At 37.8% G+C, this 16,786-nt stretch overlaps 1 protein-coding gene across 1 annotated transcript in view; it reads right to left on the reverse strand.

Moving 5' to 3' along the window:
- Positions 1–2,387: 2,387 nt before the first annotated feature.
- CEP41 (centrosomal protein 41) overlaps positions 2,388–16,786 on the reverse strand; it is a 45,778-nt gene continuing 31,379 nt past the window's right edge. The window contains exons 4-11 of the mRNA XM_052638996.1: positions 14,197–14,258; positions 12,904–12,973; positions 7,575–7,719; positions 5,741–5,892; positions 5,288–5,355; positions 4,140–4,254; positions 3,472–3,687; positions 2,388–2,536 (exon numbers count right to left, since the gene is read on the reverse strand). Of these exons, the coding sequence (XP_052494956.1) occupies positions 2,388–2,536; positions 3,472–3,687; positions 4,140–4,254; positions 5,288–5,355; positions 5,741–5,892; positions 7,575–7,719; positions 12,904–12,973; positions 14,197–14,258 (977 nt within the window). The remainder of the gene's footprint in view (positions 2,537–3,471; positions 3,688–4,139; positions 4,255–5,287; positions 5,356–5,740; positions 5,893–7,574; positions 7,720–12,903; positions 12,974–14,196; positions 14,259–16,786) is intronic.

The raw sequence follows: 16,786 nt of genomic DNA on the forward strand, positions 1-16,786 counted from the left end.
ACACCCCGCAGATCATCTCAACAGAGAGGGACAGCGAAGTTGGCAGCCTTCAGCATATTAATAGCAACAACAAATTAGCAACTATGTATTTTAATCGTCAACATTCATAATTGCACAGAGTATCACAGATCACTTAAATAATACATGTCAGTTAATCTAATGAAGAAACTAGTAATGTAGAACATTCAGAGCAATACCGTGAGCATGTAAAAACTGTCTGCGAGTGACATTTCACACACAGAGTACAGAATGAGAACAGGTCTTTGAGGAGTAGTTATTTAAAACCCTTACCAACAGGCAAAGCACTATGGAGAAACACACATCAATATAGCCAACCTGCCAGATCCCTCCAGTAAATGCACAGCAATTCTAATAGATTTGGCTACGCTGGCTGTGCGCACATACACAGTCATTTCAAACACTCTGGTGTTGTGTGGTGATGGGAATGCAGAACAGGAGCAAAAGGGGCTACCACTTACTGGTAAAACTGAATCCAGTGGGGGAAATCTAGACTCCTGGCTAGTCAACTTGAAAATGGAATAAACAGAACTCTGTCACAGGGAAAAAAAAATTTTTTTCTTAAAAATGTATATGTGTCCAAAATGGCTGAAAATCTTGTCCACGCTAGGGGAAAGTTGAATGTGGAAAAATCTGCATTTAAAAAAATCTATGCTGTAAAGAAAATAAAAAGCCAGAGCATTTTGGCATTAGCAAAAGGCTGCACTTAGTTCTCAGGCAATAAATTTATGGGGAAACATGACAGGCTCCTCATTAAAGCTTTGTGTACGTTGGCTGAATTTTATACAAGATTCTTGAATCTTATGGAAAATTGGGCACGGCTTGACATCTGAACAATGTTCCTGGTTTGTTTGATTTCTAAAGCATCGGAAAATGTTGCACTTTGGAAATCAAGTAGAGAAGAATAAACACATTAAAATAGAACTGGGCTGAATCTGAAAGTTATTTTTCCATATGTCTCTATAAGATATTTATTACCTTTATTTTCCTACAAATACAGCTTTCCATGCTGGAAATACTGTGATACCTTTTTTTTGGTGGTGAGAAAAATAGTCCTGTTAAGACAAATCTTACCCAGCAGCAATAACCACCTAAGGATAGGCAATTTTCAGCTGGCTTTTCAGAGGCTGGTTGCCATGACAAAGAGCACAATTTATTCCTCAGTCCCTTATCACAACTACAGATCACAAACCATAAAAATTAACAAGCCTCTTTTTCCTTTTCCTGATGATTTCAGAGTTCCTCATCCTTACCTGAGGTCTTTTGTTCCCCCAATTAAATGGAATGAATGTCAGTCATCTAGCAATTCAATTAATGCCGATTCAAAATTCTGGCCAAACAAGAATCTATAATCACAACCTCCTAATCACAGCTCAGTCATGAGAATGAAAAGTAAGCAGGAAATTGCACTAATTACTCAATTAGACTAATACTGTATTTTTAAGCAAGGATTTAAGGGGTTGCCAGCTCTGACAAAGGGCTGTGGAGGCGTCCTCACCTTGTGTGCTGGTAGTGACCCAACCAAAGCCAGTGTTTTCAAGGGGCCATGATTTCTACCCATCTAATATGGATATGCCTGAGCTGGATAATGGAAATTTACAACTAATACGCCAACCAAAAATGAGGGGCGACTCCAGGGGGCTTCAATGAATGGCTTTCAACCCAGCCCTGTACTGTGGATAGGGCTTTCCCATGAGGGTGGCTGAGCACACAGCATCACCTGTGCTGGCCCCAGAACATCTTGTGAGGGGGAGCTTTGCACACACATGAGAGCGGCTACTAAATCTTAACTGAGTCATGCTTATAGGTATCGGCTTCCAAACTCAAGACAGAACCTGTATCGGGTGGGTGCTGGGCAAAAAGCTCCTCAGCCAAGCGGGTCCACACCTGATGGGGACCCTGGTGGCGGCTATGAATCATCCGCACCCCCAGGGGCAGCTTCTCAGGCTGCAAAGCCTACCTAGAGAACCTTCGTGAAACCAAGAACACTGAGTGAAAAAGAACTGGCTGGGAAGGACACACAGATGTGCCTGAAGTAGTTACAAAACAATGCAGGATACAGACCAAAACAAACTCGACCTTATTTTTTAAAAAATGAAAGCCTAAAAAAATTAAGACTGTTTTTTGCTACTCAGTTTCAGAGACTTAAATATCCTGTAAACAACAGGGAGGACACTAGAGCCTGTCATGCCTCTGGTTTTTGTAAAAATTCTTCCCAAGTTGGATGTGGGAAAGGAGCTGGAGACAGGAAAAGGGCCTGACACACATGCTGAGGTCTTTGCAGCAGTTTCTGAAATGACCAACTTGGGGGCTGCTCGGGGCTCCAAAAGGAGAGAAAACATTTATTTGACTAAGGCAGACAAAGTCTTTTACTTCCAGGGTTTGCCTTGCAGGTGGCCACTGCCCAGTGAGCGGGGATTCTGGTGGCTGGCAGGGCCCCCGGCAGGCAGGTTCTGACCGCTGCGGGTGCCTGGAACCTTGGCATCTCTTCCAGAAGTGTTAGGTTGGCTCAGCCGGCCTGGAGGAAGCAAGAAAGCAGGGAGCAGAGCTGCAAAAATGATTGCAGAGACAATCTGCCAAGTATACTTTTAAACTAATGAAGTCTTACGCTACAAACCACTTTCAAGCTAATGAAGTTCTATTCAGCATCTACTTTAGGTTAAAACCTACTCTTGAGCCTTGAGATCAATTAGAAGGTGGGGAAGAGGGTAGGGATGAAAGGAAACCCAGATTGTTCTTCTTTCCTTTCTCTCCATCATCCCAACCAACCTCGCCTTTCGTCAGTAGAGAAGGGAACAGGAACGACTACAGGAGAAAGAGAAAGCACTGGGCCAAACGAAAGGCTGGAAGTGTAAGAAGCAGCAGCAGAAGGAAGCAAAGTTTTCCAAGAAGGAATCGAGGGCTTCCCTGGTGGCTCAGTGGTAAAGAATCCACTGGCCAATGTGGAGACCTGGGTTCAATCCCTGGGTTGGAAAGACCTTCTTGGAGAAGGGAATGGCAACCCACTCCAGTATTCTTGCTTGGAAAATCCCATGGACAGAGGAGCCTGTCAGGCTACAGTCCCTGGGAAGGCAAAAGAGTCAGACACGACTTAGCGACTAAACAACAATGGTAATAATGAGGGGAAAGATGGAATGCTTTGTATTCCAAGAAGGAATCTGAATGCTTTAGGTTTGCCTCTCAACTCCGCCTAAGATACCCACTTTATTTGACTGAAAACTTCTCTTTCAGTTGTCTGTGTGCAATGCCTAATTCTTGCCATCACCTGGGAACACCTCCACTCACTCATTTTCCCTCTCCTCACAGAGCACCTGCATATTTCCCTCCCCCCCTGCAAATATTTTAAGAATCTGAATATAAGAGATCAAGCTTCTCATATAATGAGGTTGATGTTCAAAGCTGTAAATCTCAAGTTCTACAGAAACATTATTTCCAAAGGTCAAAATATCTTACTAGGATTGTCTGCAGGACCCTGGTCCTCTTCCAGGTAATATTCTATCTTCTTTAGGTCTTCCGGGGTAAATCTCCATTTATTCTCAGCTGGTAGGGGCGGCACTTTGGGACTGGATCGTTTCCGGGCAGAACCAGGAGGAAGGGCCTGCTGGCAAGATGCTGGCAGGGAACCTGTAATCAGTCCTTCTGGGAATTTCTGAGCTAAGACTTTTAGACCTAGGTATGGAAGATCATCAGAAAAAGCACTGTTAGCATGGTGAGGCCAAGGCAAACCTGGAAAGGAGCCCACGTGTCTCCTCAACACAAGGACGGGAAATCTTTCTTAATTGCTTCACCATTAAGTAAATTACACCAGAAAATGTCCGTTGTTATGTGGGATTCTGAGAATTCCACCATAAATTGCTTTGCTCAAGTCTTCAGCACTAAGGCTTTCTTACAGAACCATAAAGCAACATCATTCTTTCAGGAATTAGAAACATGTGCTGATTGAGCTAAGGGAAGTTTCACATATCCTGACTCCCTTCCGCCAGCATGTTTTTTTCTCTTTCCAAAATACTGAATTCTGAGCTCTGCAGGGGAGGGGAGGGGGGAAGCTCTAGGAGTGAAGCTGAAGGAGTGTGAGTCCAAGTATCTGCCTTTTAAGTCCTAAGCAGAACATAGCCCCTCACCTCCGGAAAGCATGAAGAGGTTCTCAAATCCCCTCTCACACATGGTGGTGGCCGCCTGGCTGGCCAGCCTCTCGTCGTCGTCATACAGGATGATGATCTTGCCATGGGCATTTTTCTAACAGTCACATGAGTTAAGGTTTGACCACACTGAGCTAATGCTCCTAGACTATACAGAAATGCCGAAGGAAGGAAAGCAGTCAAGGTTTGCCTATCTTGAGTTCAGGGAGCACGGGATGACCCCTCTTCAGGGCATCCTGGATTTTTTTTCCTGTGCTGAAAACCAGCACAAGCTGGTATCCTTTCCTTGTGTGTGTGTATATATATATATATCTCTCCAAGACGGCACTAGTTACATACTGTATACTCTTTGGCCCTTTCAGCTGTACAGTCCTGGAGAGCAATTATTATAACCTCCATTTATAGATGAGGAAACATAAAAACTTTTGTGCCCAATGTGTCCACTGCAGCCTTAGTTAGAACAGTAAAAAAGCGGGAATCACCTAAAAGTCCAGTCCTCCAGAGAGGAATGATTTAGTAAACTATAGTAAATCTAAAGATGAGATATTTTACTGCATCAAAAACAGAGTTTATAAAGAGCTTGTGTTAGTGTGGGGAAATTCACTATAATAGGAAGTGGGGGAAGCAACTAAACACTAAATTATATATGTAAGTATGACTTTCACTTTGTTAAAGACTACATAGAAGACCGCCTGGAATAAAATACACAAAAGATACCGTAAGAGTTTGTTATTCAGTTGTGTGGTTATCGGGGACTTCAATTTTCTTTTTTATATATTTCAGTATTTAAATTTTCTATTTGTACAATTTTTATGAGCAAAGTAAATGAAAATTTTAAGAAGAAAAAAATTAAAATAGAAGGAAAAAATTCACTCCTTATATTTTACTTGGGGAAAATGGAAGAAAAAAAAAAAGCTTTCTGGGGGAAAAAATGTCTTAGGACTAAGTGTCAATAGATCCTAATGTTAATCTAACGTTTCTTGTCCAACTGCAGGACGGACTAGAAAGCAGCCTCAGCAGTAGCTAAGGATCCAAATTCTAAAATATGCTAAGTTAGCTAATTAATATCAGTCAATTTGATTCTTACAATCCTTATACCACCCAACTCCTTAAAGTGCAACAAAGGATACATACTCAAGAATATCATTTGAGTAAGGGTTCATTGTTCTAGACAGAGTTGCAATTGGGTAACTGTAAGCTGCAAAGAGAAGAAAAAGCTTAGGAAGTTTGTAGTTCTCAGTACAACTTGGCCCCAATCCCTAGCTGGTTTAACATCTAAGAGTTAAACATATTTTCAAACTCACTAGTGATAAACCTAAATACTTCTGTGAAAGAGAAGAGAACAGGACACAGTGAACGACAGGAAGCACTGCTTCACTGTTTCTGACATTTAGCCCTGGGCCCCTGATCCCTCTGAGAATTTCCCCAGCCTCTCTTAGAACATGCAGTGGAGCCAACTCACAGGTTCCCAGAACCCATCTGGCTAGCACTGTGCTGACCACGGGGTGTGGGTCGAGCCTGCCTGGGCTCAGGACCGGGCTCTGTTCTTGGGAGTGAGACACTGAACAGCCTTTCTCTCTTACCTCCAACAATGTGGCACTGCTGGTAAGAGTCTCTATCTCGTACATCTAGCAGCAGGAAAGGGCAGTCGGGATAAGGTTTGTCTTTGGTATTGGGCTCTGTTTTCTTCACAAGCCCTTTGTCTAGATCCAGTTCCCCAACACCACTGATGACGCTGCAAGTGCAAAAGTAGGTCGGCAGACACTAGTCAGGGGTGGGTGGCTTAAAGGTCAAATGCGTTTCTTCAGAATGGCGACAAGAGTGCTCAATGTCTTTTCAAAAAACACTTCAAAGAAAAAGGAAAATGGATATGGTGTCTCAGTTCTGTCTCTGAATGCAAGGTACTATGGATGGATCCTTATTCTATCACCCTGGACACCAAGGAAGGGATCCACTGTCCATACTCACCTTCAGAGAGTTCATGTTAGGTCATTAGCATGGCAGAGGGGGTAGAAACTGTAGGGCACATGCTGCCTCCAGCAACAAGGGCAGCATTCAGAGAAAGAAAGAGGTGAACAGTTAATCCAATGGAATCTTGATGAGTGTAAGAAAGCAGAGCAAAAGGAAAGAATAAGGTTGACAGGACAGGAAAACTGAAGACGTTTCTATGTATATTATATATAACATAAAGTAACAATGGTGTTTTAATATATTTCATAGACTGTGACTTATCCAGTATGTCTTATACTCAATGTCTTTAATAGTTATCTGTAGTCACTTAAATTTTTGTAGCTTACGACGTTGAGGTTGAAGAGGCTTTTAGATTCTGTGGCATATGATAAGATGGTGGGAAAACTGCGATTAAAATGAGAAGGTCTGTTTCTGACCCGTTTCTGAAGTCACAGAATTACCAAAACTGCTTGCCAGGTTAATATGGGCAAAATGTGGCATAAACATGAGTCGGAGAAAACATGTGTTATGAGCAAAATGGCAAGCAGTGAAATATCTGCATTGGGATAAGAAGATGATCACTTTTCTGGTAATATGAAGGCACACATGCCAAACCACAGGTTGGTTAGTCTGTAGCAATAGTTCCTCTCCCATCACAGCAAGTCAAATTCTGCCTTTAAATCCAAAGAAAAGCTACAACTATATGCCATATGGTGCATATTTTATTGAACCAAAGAAGAAAAAAACTATGTCATATGAAACTACATCCTCATGGAAGCCTTGTTCGTCTATCTTGTTTTGAATGCGATTTTAGAGTTCCTGGAACAGAAGTAGTTATGAAAATAATAGTAGTGCAATTGACAATAGCAATACTGTCTCCAGTAGAACTAGCCTGTCTGGTTGAACTGTTTTACCAGTAGAAGGGATGGATATGTGCAGAAAATTAGTACCATCTTATAACCAACAGTGAATATAGGTGAGGAAGTACTGCATCGTGAAACTGCCACGTGCATTTGAGAGTTGACATCAAGGCTGCTTTCACTCTCCTTTGCACCTATTTAATATCAGAGCACTATGTGTGGCACTCTATTTTTCTTCTGATTCTAGACAGGGTAATTATAAGCTGCAGCAGACAGAAAAGGAGAGGGGGGGAAATCATACTCTCTGAGTCAAAAGACAGTGGTTGTAAAACTGAGTCCTAATAGCAAACTTGCATATATGAAAGCTCAGAAGAAAGGGGTTGAGGAGTGAAAATTAATGCTCTCCTATCAATATATGCTTGCATTAACTAAGAATGCTGTGAAAAGATTCAGGAGGTGGCATTTATATATAGAGAAAATCAAATGGCTGGGATGAAAATGTGGGATTTCACGACACCAACCTGTTTCTAAGGTAATTAAGTCACTGACATGGTACATAGATTAATGAAGGTAAAATGCAGTGAAAACATGAATCTGATAAGAGCACCTCTGAAGAGTCGAGCGGCTAAAGTCCCCGGCTCCCTCGCTGTTGATGAACTGTACGGGGCTTGGCGACTGCTCCCCAGGGCTCCCATTTCCGTTGGTCTTGGCAGTGATTTCAGCATCAGGCTCTGAAGTTGCAGAATCATTGTCTAAAATTTGCAAATGAAAAAATAAATAAATTTAACCTCAGAATTTGTATTTACTTGTTAGGTAGTTCCACTGAAAGTAGGTGGAGAAAAGGAACTCATATGATCATTATTAAATTGTTCTCTAAGTTCTAACATACAGATTCTCAAACTGTAGTCTGTGGACCCAGGAGTCCCAAAGACCCTTTTTCAGGGGATCTGAAAGGTGAAAACTATTTTCATAATACTACGATGTTCAGTTCAGTTCAGTTCAGTAGCTCAGTCGTGTCTGACTCTTTGCGACCCCATGAATCTATTTGTCTTTTTTATCATGCTGATATTTGCACTGAGGGTAAACATGGCAGTAACATTTTTTTAAAAGTCCCTGATAAAGTAGTAATCATAATTTTTATTAAATGTCCTCCTTAAATAACACACCTTTAAAATATTCTGTGTGATGAAATGGGGGAATCCACACACAACAAATTTGCTACATACCAACATCCCATTGGTGTTTCAAGGGAAAGTATGCGTGGGATTTGTGCTGCTTTTGCCTTGAACTCCACTTTTATGTGGAAGAAAAACTGACACGAAAACTATAGCTATTTAGGCTTGTGCATTTGGCATATATTTTCTAAAAGATGATCTACATGAATTTCTCATTTCAAGGAAAACAACCAATGGTATTTGTTGCAATGATTAAATTTTAAACAAAAATAGAATTTTGGAAACTATTTGCCACCAAGAGCTTGACTTCTTTACCATCTTAATGACTTTTCTGATAAGATGGGTGTTGAGGTCAATAAATGTGACTTTTTGATATTGTGTAGTGAAATTTGCCAACATTTGGAAGATAACTCTTAACTCAGTGAAAGTAGTGAAAATGAAAGTTGCTCAGTCGTGTCCAACTCTTTGCGACCTCATGGACTATACAGTCCATGGAATTCTCCAGGCTAGAATACTAGAGTGGGTAGCCTTTCCCTTACCAGGGGATCTTCCCAACCCAGGGATTGAACCCAGGTCTCCTGCATTGCAGGTGGATTTTTTACCAGCTGAGCCACAAGGGAAGCCCAAGAATACTGGAGTGGGTAGCCTATCCCTTCTCCAGGGGATCTTCCTGACCCAAGAATCGAACAGGGGTCTCCTGCATTGCAGGCGAATTCTTTACCAACTGAGATATCAGGGAAGCCCTCATCACTATTTTCCAAATGACCAATGAATGATGTTATAAAATTATGTATGAGTAAAAAATACATTCAGAGTTCAAAACAGACTGATGGGTTCAATGTAACAGAGTATGAAAAGTTCATTGATATGGTTTCAGATTCCACACTACAACCAACCTTTAAGAAGGTACCAGCTATCAAGTTTTGATGTAGTGTCAAAAAAAAAAAATCCATATTATATGAAAGGGCTATTAAAATGTTCTTCCTTTTTTCAATTACAGATCTGGGTGAGGCCAGAGTTTCTTCAGGTTACTTCAGCCCAAAGAGCATATTGCAACACACTGAATGCAGAAGGTATGAGATATTAGCTGTCTTCTGTTAAATCAGACATTAACAAGACTTACAAGGAGTGTGAAACAATGTTATGCTTCATATTATTTTGTTTTGGTGACACAGCTATTTTGCATAAAAATATATTATTTAGGTTTGCAATGGGTTTAGTATTATTATTTTTAAGGTAAATAGCAAATAAATATTCTTAAAATTCTATTTAAAGTTTTAATATCTCAAGTATTAATAGATATAATTCACAAAAACCAAAACTCTTTGAGGTCGTCAAAAATTAAGTGTAGAGGAAGACTAGTACCAAAAGGTGTGAGAATTTGCTGTTCTAACCAGTATGATGAGAGAATAAATAGAAATAAGAAGTGTAGTTATTAAAGAGAATATCAAATTTTGAGTATGATATACCTAGAAGCTTTAAGAGAATCCTATGAAAATAAGGAAAATATTCATAAATATGTTAGATTTTAAAATTAATCTAGATTGTAAGGTTAATTAAAAAATAAGCTATTTATAAAATAAATAAATACTGACAATCAAAATATTTTTTCTATATACCAATAAGAAAATAACATGAAGAACATCTCATTTATGATAACAGCTAGTTACAAAATATACTCTCCTAGAAAATTAACCTATTAAAGAATGTAAAGGCCCTATGAAAACTGATAAGTGCTTTACAGGTCTTATAAAAATTTTACTTAGGGACATTAAAGAAGACCTGGATGAAGAGAGAGTGACATATTGTGCATATTCCTGACTTAGTGATTAAAGTGAAATGATGTTAATCCTTTCCTATTTAATTTTCAGCCTTAAAACAAATCCCAATGGACTTTAAAAAAAAAAAAAGCTTAAAAGGATTTTAAAGATGAGAAGAAAAAAGATATATGTATACGTAATTTGGAGAACCTGCCTTTTCAAGTAAGTCACATATATTGAAAAGGTAAAGGATCAAAACAGTGCAGTAGAACAATGGAAAATTACAAAGAACACAGAAACAATCCTAGAAGATATATATATAAATAAATCTAATGTATATTAAAGGCACAAAAACCAGTAGGTAAAGGGAGAACTATTAAATAAATAGTGCTGGGACAATCTGTCAACTATTTTAAAAAAAGCAAACTTAGATAACCTCTTCTTATTTTGGATTTTATGACTCTAAAGCACTAAAATGAAAATACAACAGGCTAATAGATTTAATCATGAAAAAATGCAAACCTCAAATATGTCAAAAGTCAACACAAAATTAAAAATCACAAATTAGGGGAAAAAATCCATGACATACGTAAGTGAGAAAAGGTTAATATACTTAGTTCATTAATATTTTAAAACTAGTTCTTTAGTAGAAAAAAGAGTGTATGCACAAAATAAAAATGCAATCAAGATAAAACTGTTAACATGGAAAGGAAGCCTTCTTTGCACTCCAGAACTGCAGGCCATCAGGCCCCTTCCCCCAAGCGAACTACCTTTAAATATTTGTCTCCTTCCAAAAATGAAACAACTACATATTTTATATATACTTATTTCCCCCCTTCTTACATATCCAGAAAGATGTTATTCATACTGCTCTACACTATGGTTTGTTGTTTACTTTTTTCTTTTAACTTAATAACATCAAGTAAAGGTTTTTCTCATTTATTTTCAAGGCTATATTGGTTTCCAATGAATAAAGAGCTCATAATCATTTAAAGATTTTACAAATCAGTAAGTAAAAGATGAACATTCTATTAGAAAAAGCAAGAAAAGACATGCCCTCAAAAGAAGGAATATCTATGACTAACAAACACAGATATGTATGCCAAGGCTCAATCTCGTTTTCAGATAAATTAAAAATAAAACTGCTATATACCATTTTTCATCTATCAAACTGGGAAACATTCACAAAAGTGAGAACTGTTCAGCACTGGCTGGTATGGGGAGAAATGGGTCTTCTTATTTGTTTGGTGGGAATATATTATCTTTCTGGAGATAATGTGGAATCAGCACTGAGCATCTTACAATGGTTCCACCCTTTGACCATCTGCAGCAGTTTATCTTCAGGAAATAAGTCAGAACCATACAAAAATTTATGTATTTACATTACAACATTCTCTCATAAAAATGAAAAATCAGAAAAACATTAATGGCCAACAATAGGAGAATAATTAAATAAATCATGGCATATCTAAAGGCTGGACATTATATGACAACACAGCCTTTACAAATTGAGCTTTTGAAATCTACTTAATGACTTAGCAAAGTTTTCATGATAAAATGTTCAATGAAAACAGCATAATACAAAACTATATAGAAGAGTACGGATTTGGGTGGGGAAAACAGACCAAAATGTTAATAGGGTCTACAGTTATTTTAATTTTCTTTTTTATATATTTTTAAACAGGCTTCTGATTTTCTAGAAATATATGTTAAAGCAGGGAAAAAGAAATATTATAAAAGGAGTTTTTTTTTTATCCCTTCAAAAACAGCCAATGTGTATACAGATACAATCTGTTCTACAGGCATTCCTGAGTGAGTTATTATTCTGTATAGAGCACTTAAAACCACTAATATTACTCACACATTATGGTGTCCTACTTTACAAGAGCCTATTTTGCTCTGCAAATTTATCTCAGAAGAGAAAATTGCATGTGCCCATATGTCCTGGTGTTGCAATCTCGACAATGAATTAAAGGACAAAATCCAGGTACTTTATAATAACCAGGTTAAAACTGGGAGTACTCGAATGAGGAGACTCAATTATCTCTATTACAAAGAGCCCTTATTTCTCTGCAGTGTGAGAGGCATCCGTCAAAAGATAAATTCCTGTCTTTTTTAGATTCTCTTTATCCTCCCTAACAAAAACAAGCCCAGGGAAATGACAGTTGAGTTGTACAAACCCGGTGTTCAGACTTCCTGAGAAACTTGTCTTGAAATCAGAAGTCAAATTCCTGGCCTCCATCAACCTTAACAAAACACATCCCCCTTCAACAAGCAGCCGCACATTGACAGCTGAGGACTTCAGGATGAATAAAGACCTTTGCTCTGTGGATTCTTTTCATGATAGTACACCTAAGAGGCTTTCTTTTCAACTTGGTATTTAAGAAGGGAGATCTGGTGCCTATCTTGCTAGCTTTATCTCATAACCCTCACTCAGACCCCAGCCAGACTGGGCCATGTGTGACTCCCCGAACACGCTTGGACTTCTCCGTGCCTTCGCTCAGGCTGCTCCTCAGCCTGAGACAGTCTCACCCTTAACTTGCATCTGTTGAGATTCCACGCCCTGAAGGCCATGGTGTGCACGTGCACACATGTATTGGGGAGGAAAATAACAACAGAAAGACAGGTTACTCATACGACAGAAATTCATATGACTCCATGTAAGAAGAGCTGTGTCTTTTTCATCTTTGTACTCTCATAGCACCTAACTCTGTGGCCTGTACCTATACAGAGAGCAGTAAAAATATTTGTTTAAAAAATTAATTAGTATATTAAACACATTTAAAACATTTAAGGCTAAAAATGTTACAACCAGTAAACCAGACAGCTTTTTTTTTTTTTTTAAAGAAATAAGAATTAGCAAAGCACCAGATAGCATTTCTCAGAGAGTCACAATCTAATTACAGACAGATACATCAAAGTCCCTGTGAACACAATAGCACAGGATCCCACAGTCAAATGGTCAATTTGTCATTTTCCCCAAATCCTCAATTCTCATTACCTTCTAGCCTTTGAATCTCCTCAGCTGTCACTTCCAGTGTTTGATCAGATAGGGACGCAACTTGGATGGCCTGATAGGAAACAGAATGAAATGTGTAGATGTGTGTATGTTTGTCTTTAAACAGAGGCAATTCTGTTTTTAACAGAAGACGAGGAAATATCAGACATCAAAGATCTCCTGTTTTAAGAAACTGTCAGTGTCCCAGGTTGAAGACTAAATCTCAGGTCTTCTTACTTTGACGGCAGTAATTACATTTTCATTATTCCAGAAGAAAAAATTTGTTTAAAACATTACATGATAAACTTAAAAGACCAAAAGGATAATTTTGGACAAGAAACATAAATAAGAGTTTACAACTGCCTTCATGTATATTCTAGTTTCAATATAACATGCTATTTCTTAAAAAATGGATAACAGCATTGTATTAGCAATTATTCAATGAAGAAATAAATGTAATTATGGCTATATTGATTATAATGTTGTACACCCAATTCATAGTTTCTAAAGTACTTTTCTGTTGTAGGAAGTGATAAAGTAGGAGATTGTGATTAATATGCACACACTACTATATATAAAATAGATAATTAACAAGGACCTACTGTATAGCACAGGGAACTCAATATTCTATAATAACTTATATGAGAAAAGAATCTGAAAAAGAATATATATACATATAATAACTGATTCACTGTGCTGTACACCTGAAACTAACAGAACATTATAAATCAACTATACTCCAATAAACATTTAAAAAATAGTACATAGAATTCAAATTAAAAAATAAATAAATCACTTTTCACAACTTAGCTCATTAGACTAACATCCACCTTGAGTTGCACATCACTGGAACCCTTGTTTGGGGGCCACAGAGACATTTTGTCCATAATTTTCAAATGAAAGAAGAAAGTGACTTTACTAAAGTAACAAAATAGCCCATGGCAGAAAGACTTGTAAAAAGAGTACAGTCATAGATGGGATATTACCTGCTTTCCACAGAGAAATATGTCCAAGCAATAAAGAACCCAGAATTCTAGGTTCTTATTATTAAGATAAATTGACAAGGAAAAGTAAAACTTAAACTACAAATTTGATGATTAAAAAGTAGAATTTATATTTTACTGTATAAAATTCTTTTCAAAGAAAAAAGTTTCATACCAATTAGCCCTCTCATAGGTGAAATATAAAGAAGCAGAAGAAAACCCTCAGCAAACATTACTCAGAGGTGAATTTAGAAATATAGAAAGTAGCACAAATTAGATAGTCTTTATTCCAATGGAAGATCATTAAACTTACCAGCTGGGCAAAAGTTGTTACTTTCAGTCTCTTGAAAAGCTCATCTTTTTTGTATCTATAATCTGCAAAGCAGAACAGGACAAATATTTTTCCAGGTTTATTTTGCTTTCTTGGAGGTATTAATTCTTTCTAGTCATCAAGAAACTTCATCAAGAAATGTACCAAAAAATGGTATATTTTTCCAGTTATTTGCATGTATTTCCTTGCATTACCTCATTTGATCCTCATGATAGCTTCAGAATTAAATGTGGCAGGTGTTGTATCATTTTTGTCTGGCCAGGAGACGCCTCCAGCTGAAACTCTAAGCTACCTTTTTGGGTCCAGCGATTTGACCTCTTCCCTTTATTTTTATTGGTCTACAGTTATCCTTACTATGCTGTCTCTACTTTGACCCCATTGTATTGCCTACATTTTTGTAAGTCCTTCTCAGAACAAGCAGGGGATAAATATCTTAATTTTACAAATGAGGACAGAGACCCAGAGAAGCTGAAGTGCCCTAGGTCAAGAGCTGGTAAGACATTTATACCCTACTATTTTATCTCTGTCCTAGAAAGAGAATAATTATTCCTGAGGAATAATTATGCTAGAAACGGAGGATGACCTTTTTTTCCTGGAGTACAATACTGGGCACAAACTTATGATTGGTCCTGATAATCTCTTATATCAATTTTCCTTCAACTTTACTTCAGTAAAAATCAACTTATTGCAGTTTTGCAATAGGAAAAAGTTATGGAGATCTACTGTACAACAAAGTAAATATACTTAGCAGTCGTGAACTGTACACTGAAAAATTTATAATGAAAGATTTATAATGGTAAATCTTGTATTGTGGGTTTTTTTAAAAGCAAAATTAGAAAAAAAAGCAAAATCAACTGAAAACATCAATATTTACTCAGTGCTATCTTTACAATTCTGAGACATAACTCAAACTTTTTCATTTGTTTGTGTTAATAATTCTTCACATATTAAACAGTTTTAAGAAATACAGCCAATCTCACTTTATTATTTGTCCCATAGAGGCATGTTAAAAGCTGGCCTCCCTAAACTTTTCTGAAGACTTGCCAATTCTGAAGAGTTTCCAGCATTGAACTCCTGCCCACCCCTACTCTTCACTCTTCTTCTAGTTTATATATTGACATCCTTGACTCCTTAAATACTTACCTCATTATTTCAGAATTACTGAAGGTTAGCTGGATAATTACTTTAGTCTCATAAACAAAGAATCCTAGCAAGGAAAGCATTAAAGGTACTTAATATTATTTACTTGGTTATACTAATCATTCCCATGAATTTTTCAAAAAACCAGCACAGACCAGAGAGCTACTTTGGAGGATAATGTGAGCATGATTTACCAAACACCTTGAAGCTCAGAGTTGGGAAATGATACTATCTTAAAAACATGCCTTCTCTAAGTACCTCAAGACTCTTTCTGATGAGGAACTAAAGCTTCTCTGTTCTAAAATGTCCTAAAGATAGCAATTTGGCTAAAAATTGATCTTTCTTCCAGGAAATTCTTAAAACAGTTTCTTCTAGATACAAGATAACAAACCTAGATGCAAAGTAGCTTCTAAAACACATCAGGATGCAGACCCGAATAAGCTGAGCAGAAGCTTTAGAAAGTGCAACTCAACTACAGTATTTCACTCAGTTGCCACCAACTTGCCCACCCAAAGTCATTTATGTAAATCAAAATGGCAATAAGTCAGCCAAAGAAAATAGTCAATAGCTTTCAAAGTAGTTTGCACTGTGGCATTTATCCATTGCTATTCTTTTGGTATAGTTAACATAGTTGGAAATACTACTCTAGTTCTTCACATTCTATGTACAAAATACACACATTAAAATCCTCTTTAAATAGAAATCACCTTAAATAAGAAAACAGGCACTGCTGTTTTCTAATGATCGGCATTTCCAGCATCCTCTCATAAGCACTAGAAATTGCACTGCACACTTGAACCTGAACTCTACATACCTGGTTCTGGTTTAGAAGGACAGCCATCATGAGGACTTTCTGACATTATTACTCAGATAAAAGATTAAGCTAGACGTTTTACAGCAAGTCTTAAATTTTATAAAAAGGATAACTTGGAAAGCTCTGTCAGTCTGTCCTTGCAAGGGCGAACAGAGCTTTAAGAATGGAGCTTCTGCTACTGTAGCTTCTCCCGGACTCGATAATGGAGACAAACAATCCTAGTTTCAGAAATGTCATCAAGTTTTGCTTCTCCGGTAAGTCTGGAGTCTAAGTGTGTCTCTCTCGAGTTACTGGAAGGACAGAGACCTAACTATCTAGGACGCTTCACACCGGGTCCAACCAGTGTCATCTAACCACCAGAAGCCAAGAATGGGCTTTGTGAATGGTCAATAGACACAGGGTGTCTATTTTCCCCAGGCAGAGTTGAAAGAATATTCAGATCACAAAGGAATTCTGCGTTTTCAGGGTTCTGTTAAATCGCGTTATTAGCAAAGGGAAGTGGGCTCACAGTGGAAGACAAATCAAAGGAAGTAACAGGACAAGGTTTGTGATTTCACAGAAAGACATGGCATCTAAGGTAATCTGAGGAAAGAGATGGGTTTAGGGTGTCACAGAACA

Source organism: Budorcas taxicolor, chromosome 4 (assembly GCF_023091745.1).
Source record: "Budorcas taxicolor isolate Tak-1 chromosome 4, Takin1.1, whole genome shotgun sequence".
NCBI classification, from domain to species: domain Eukaryota; kingdom Metazoa; phylum Chordata; class Mammalia; order Artiodactyla; family Bovidae; genus Budorcas; species Budorcas taxicolor.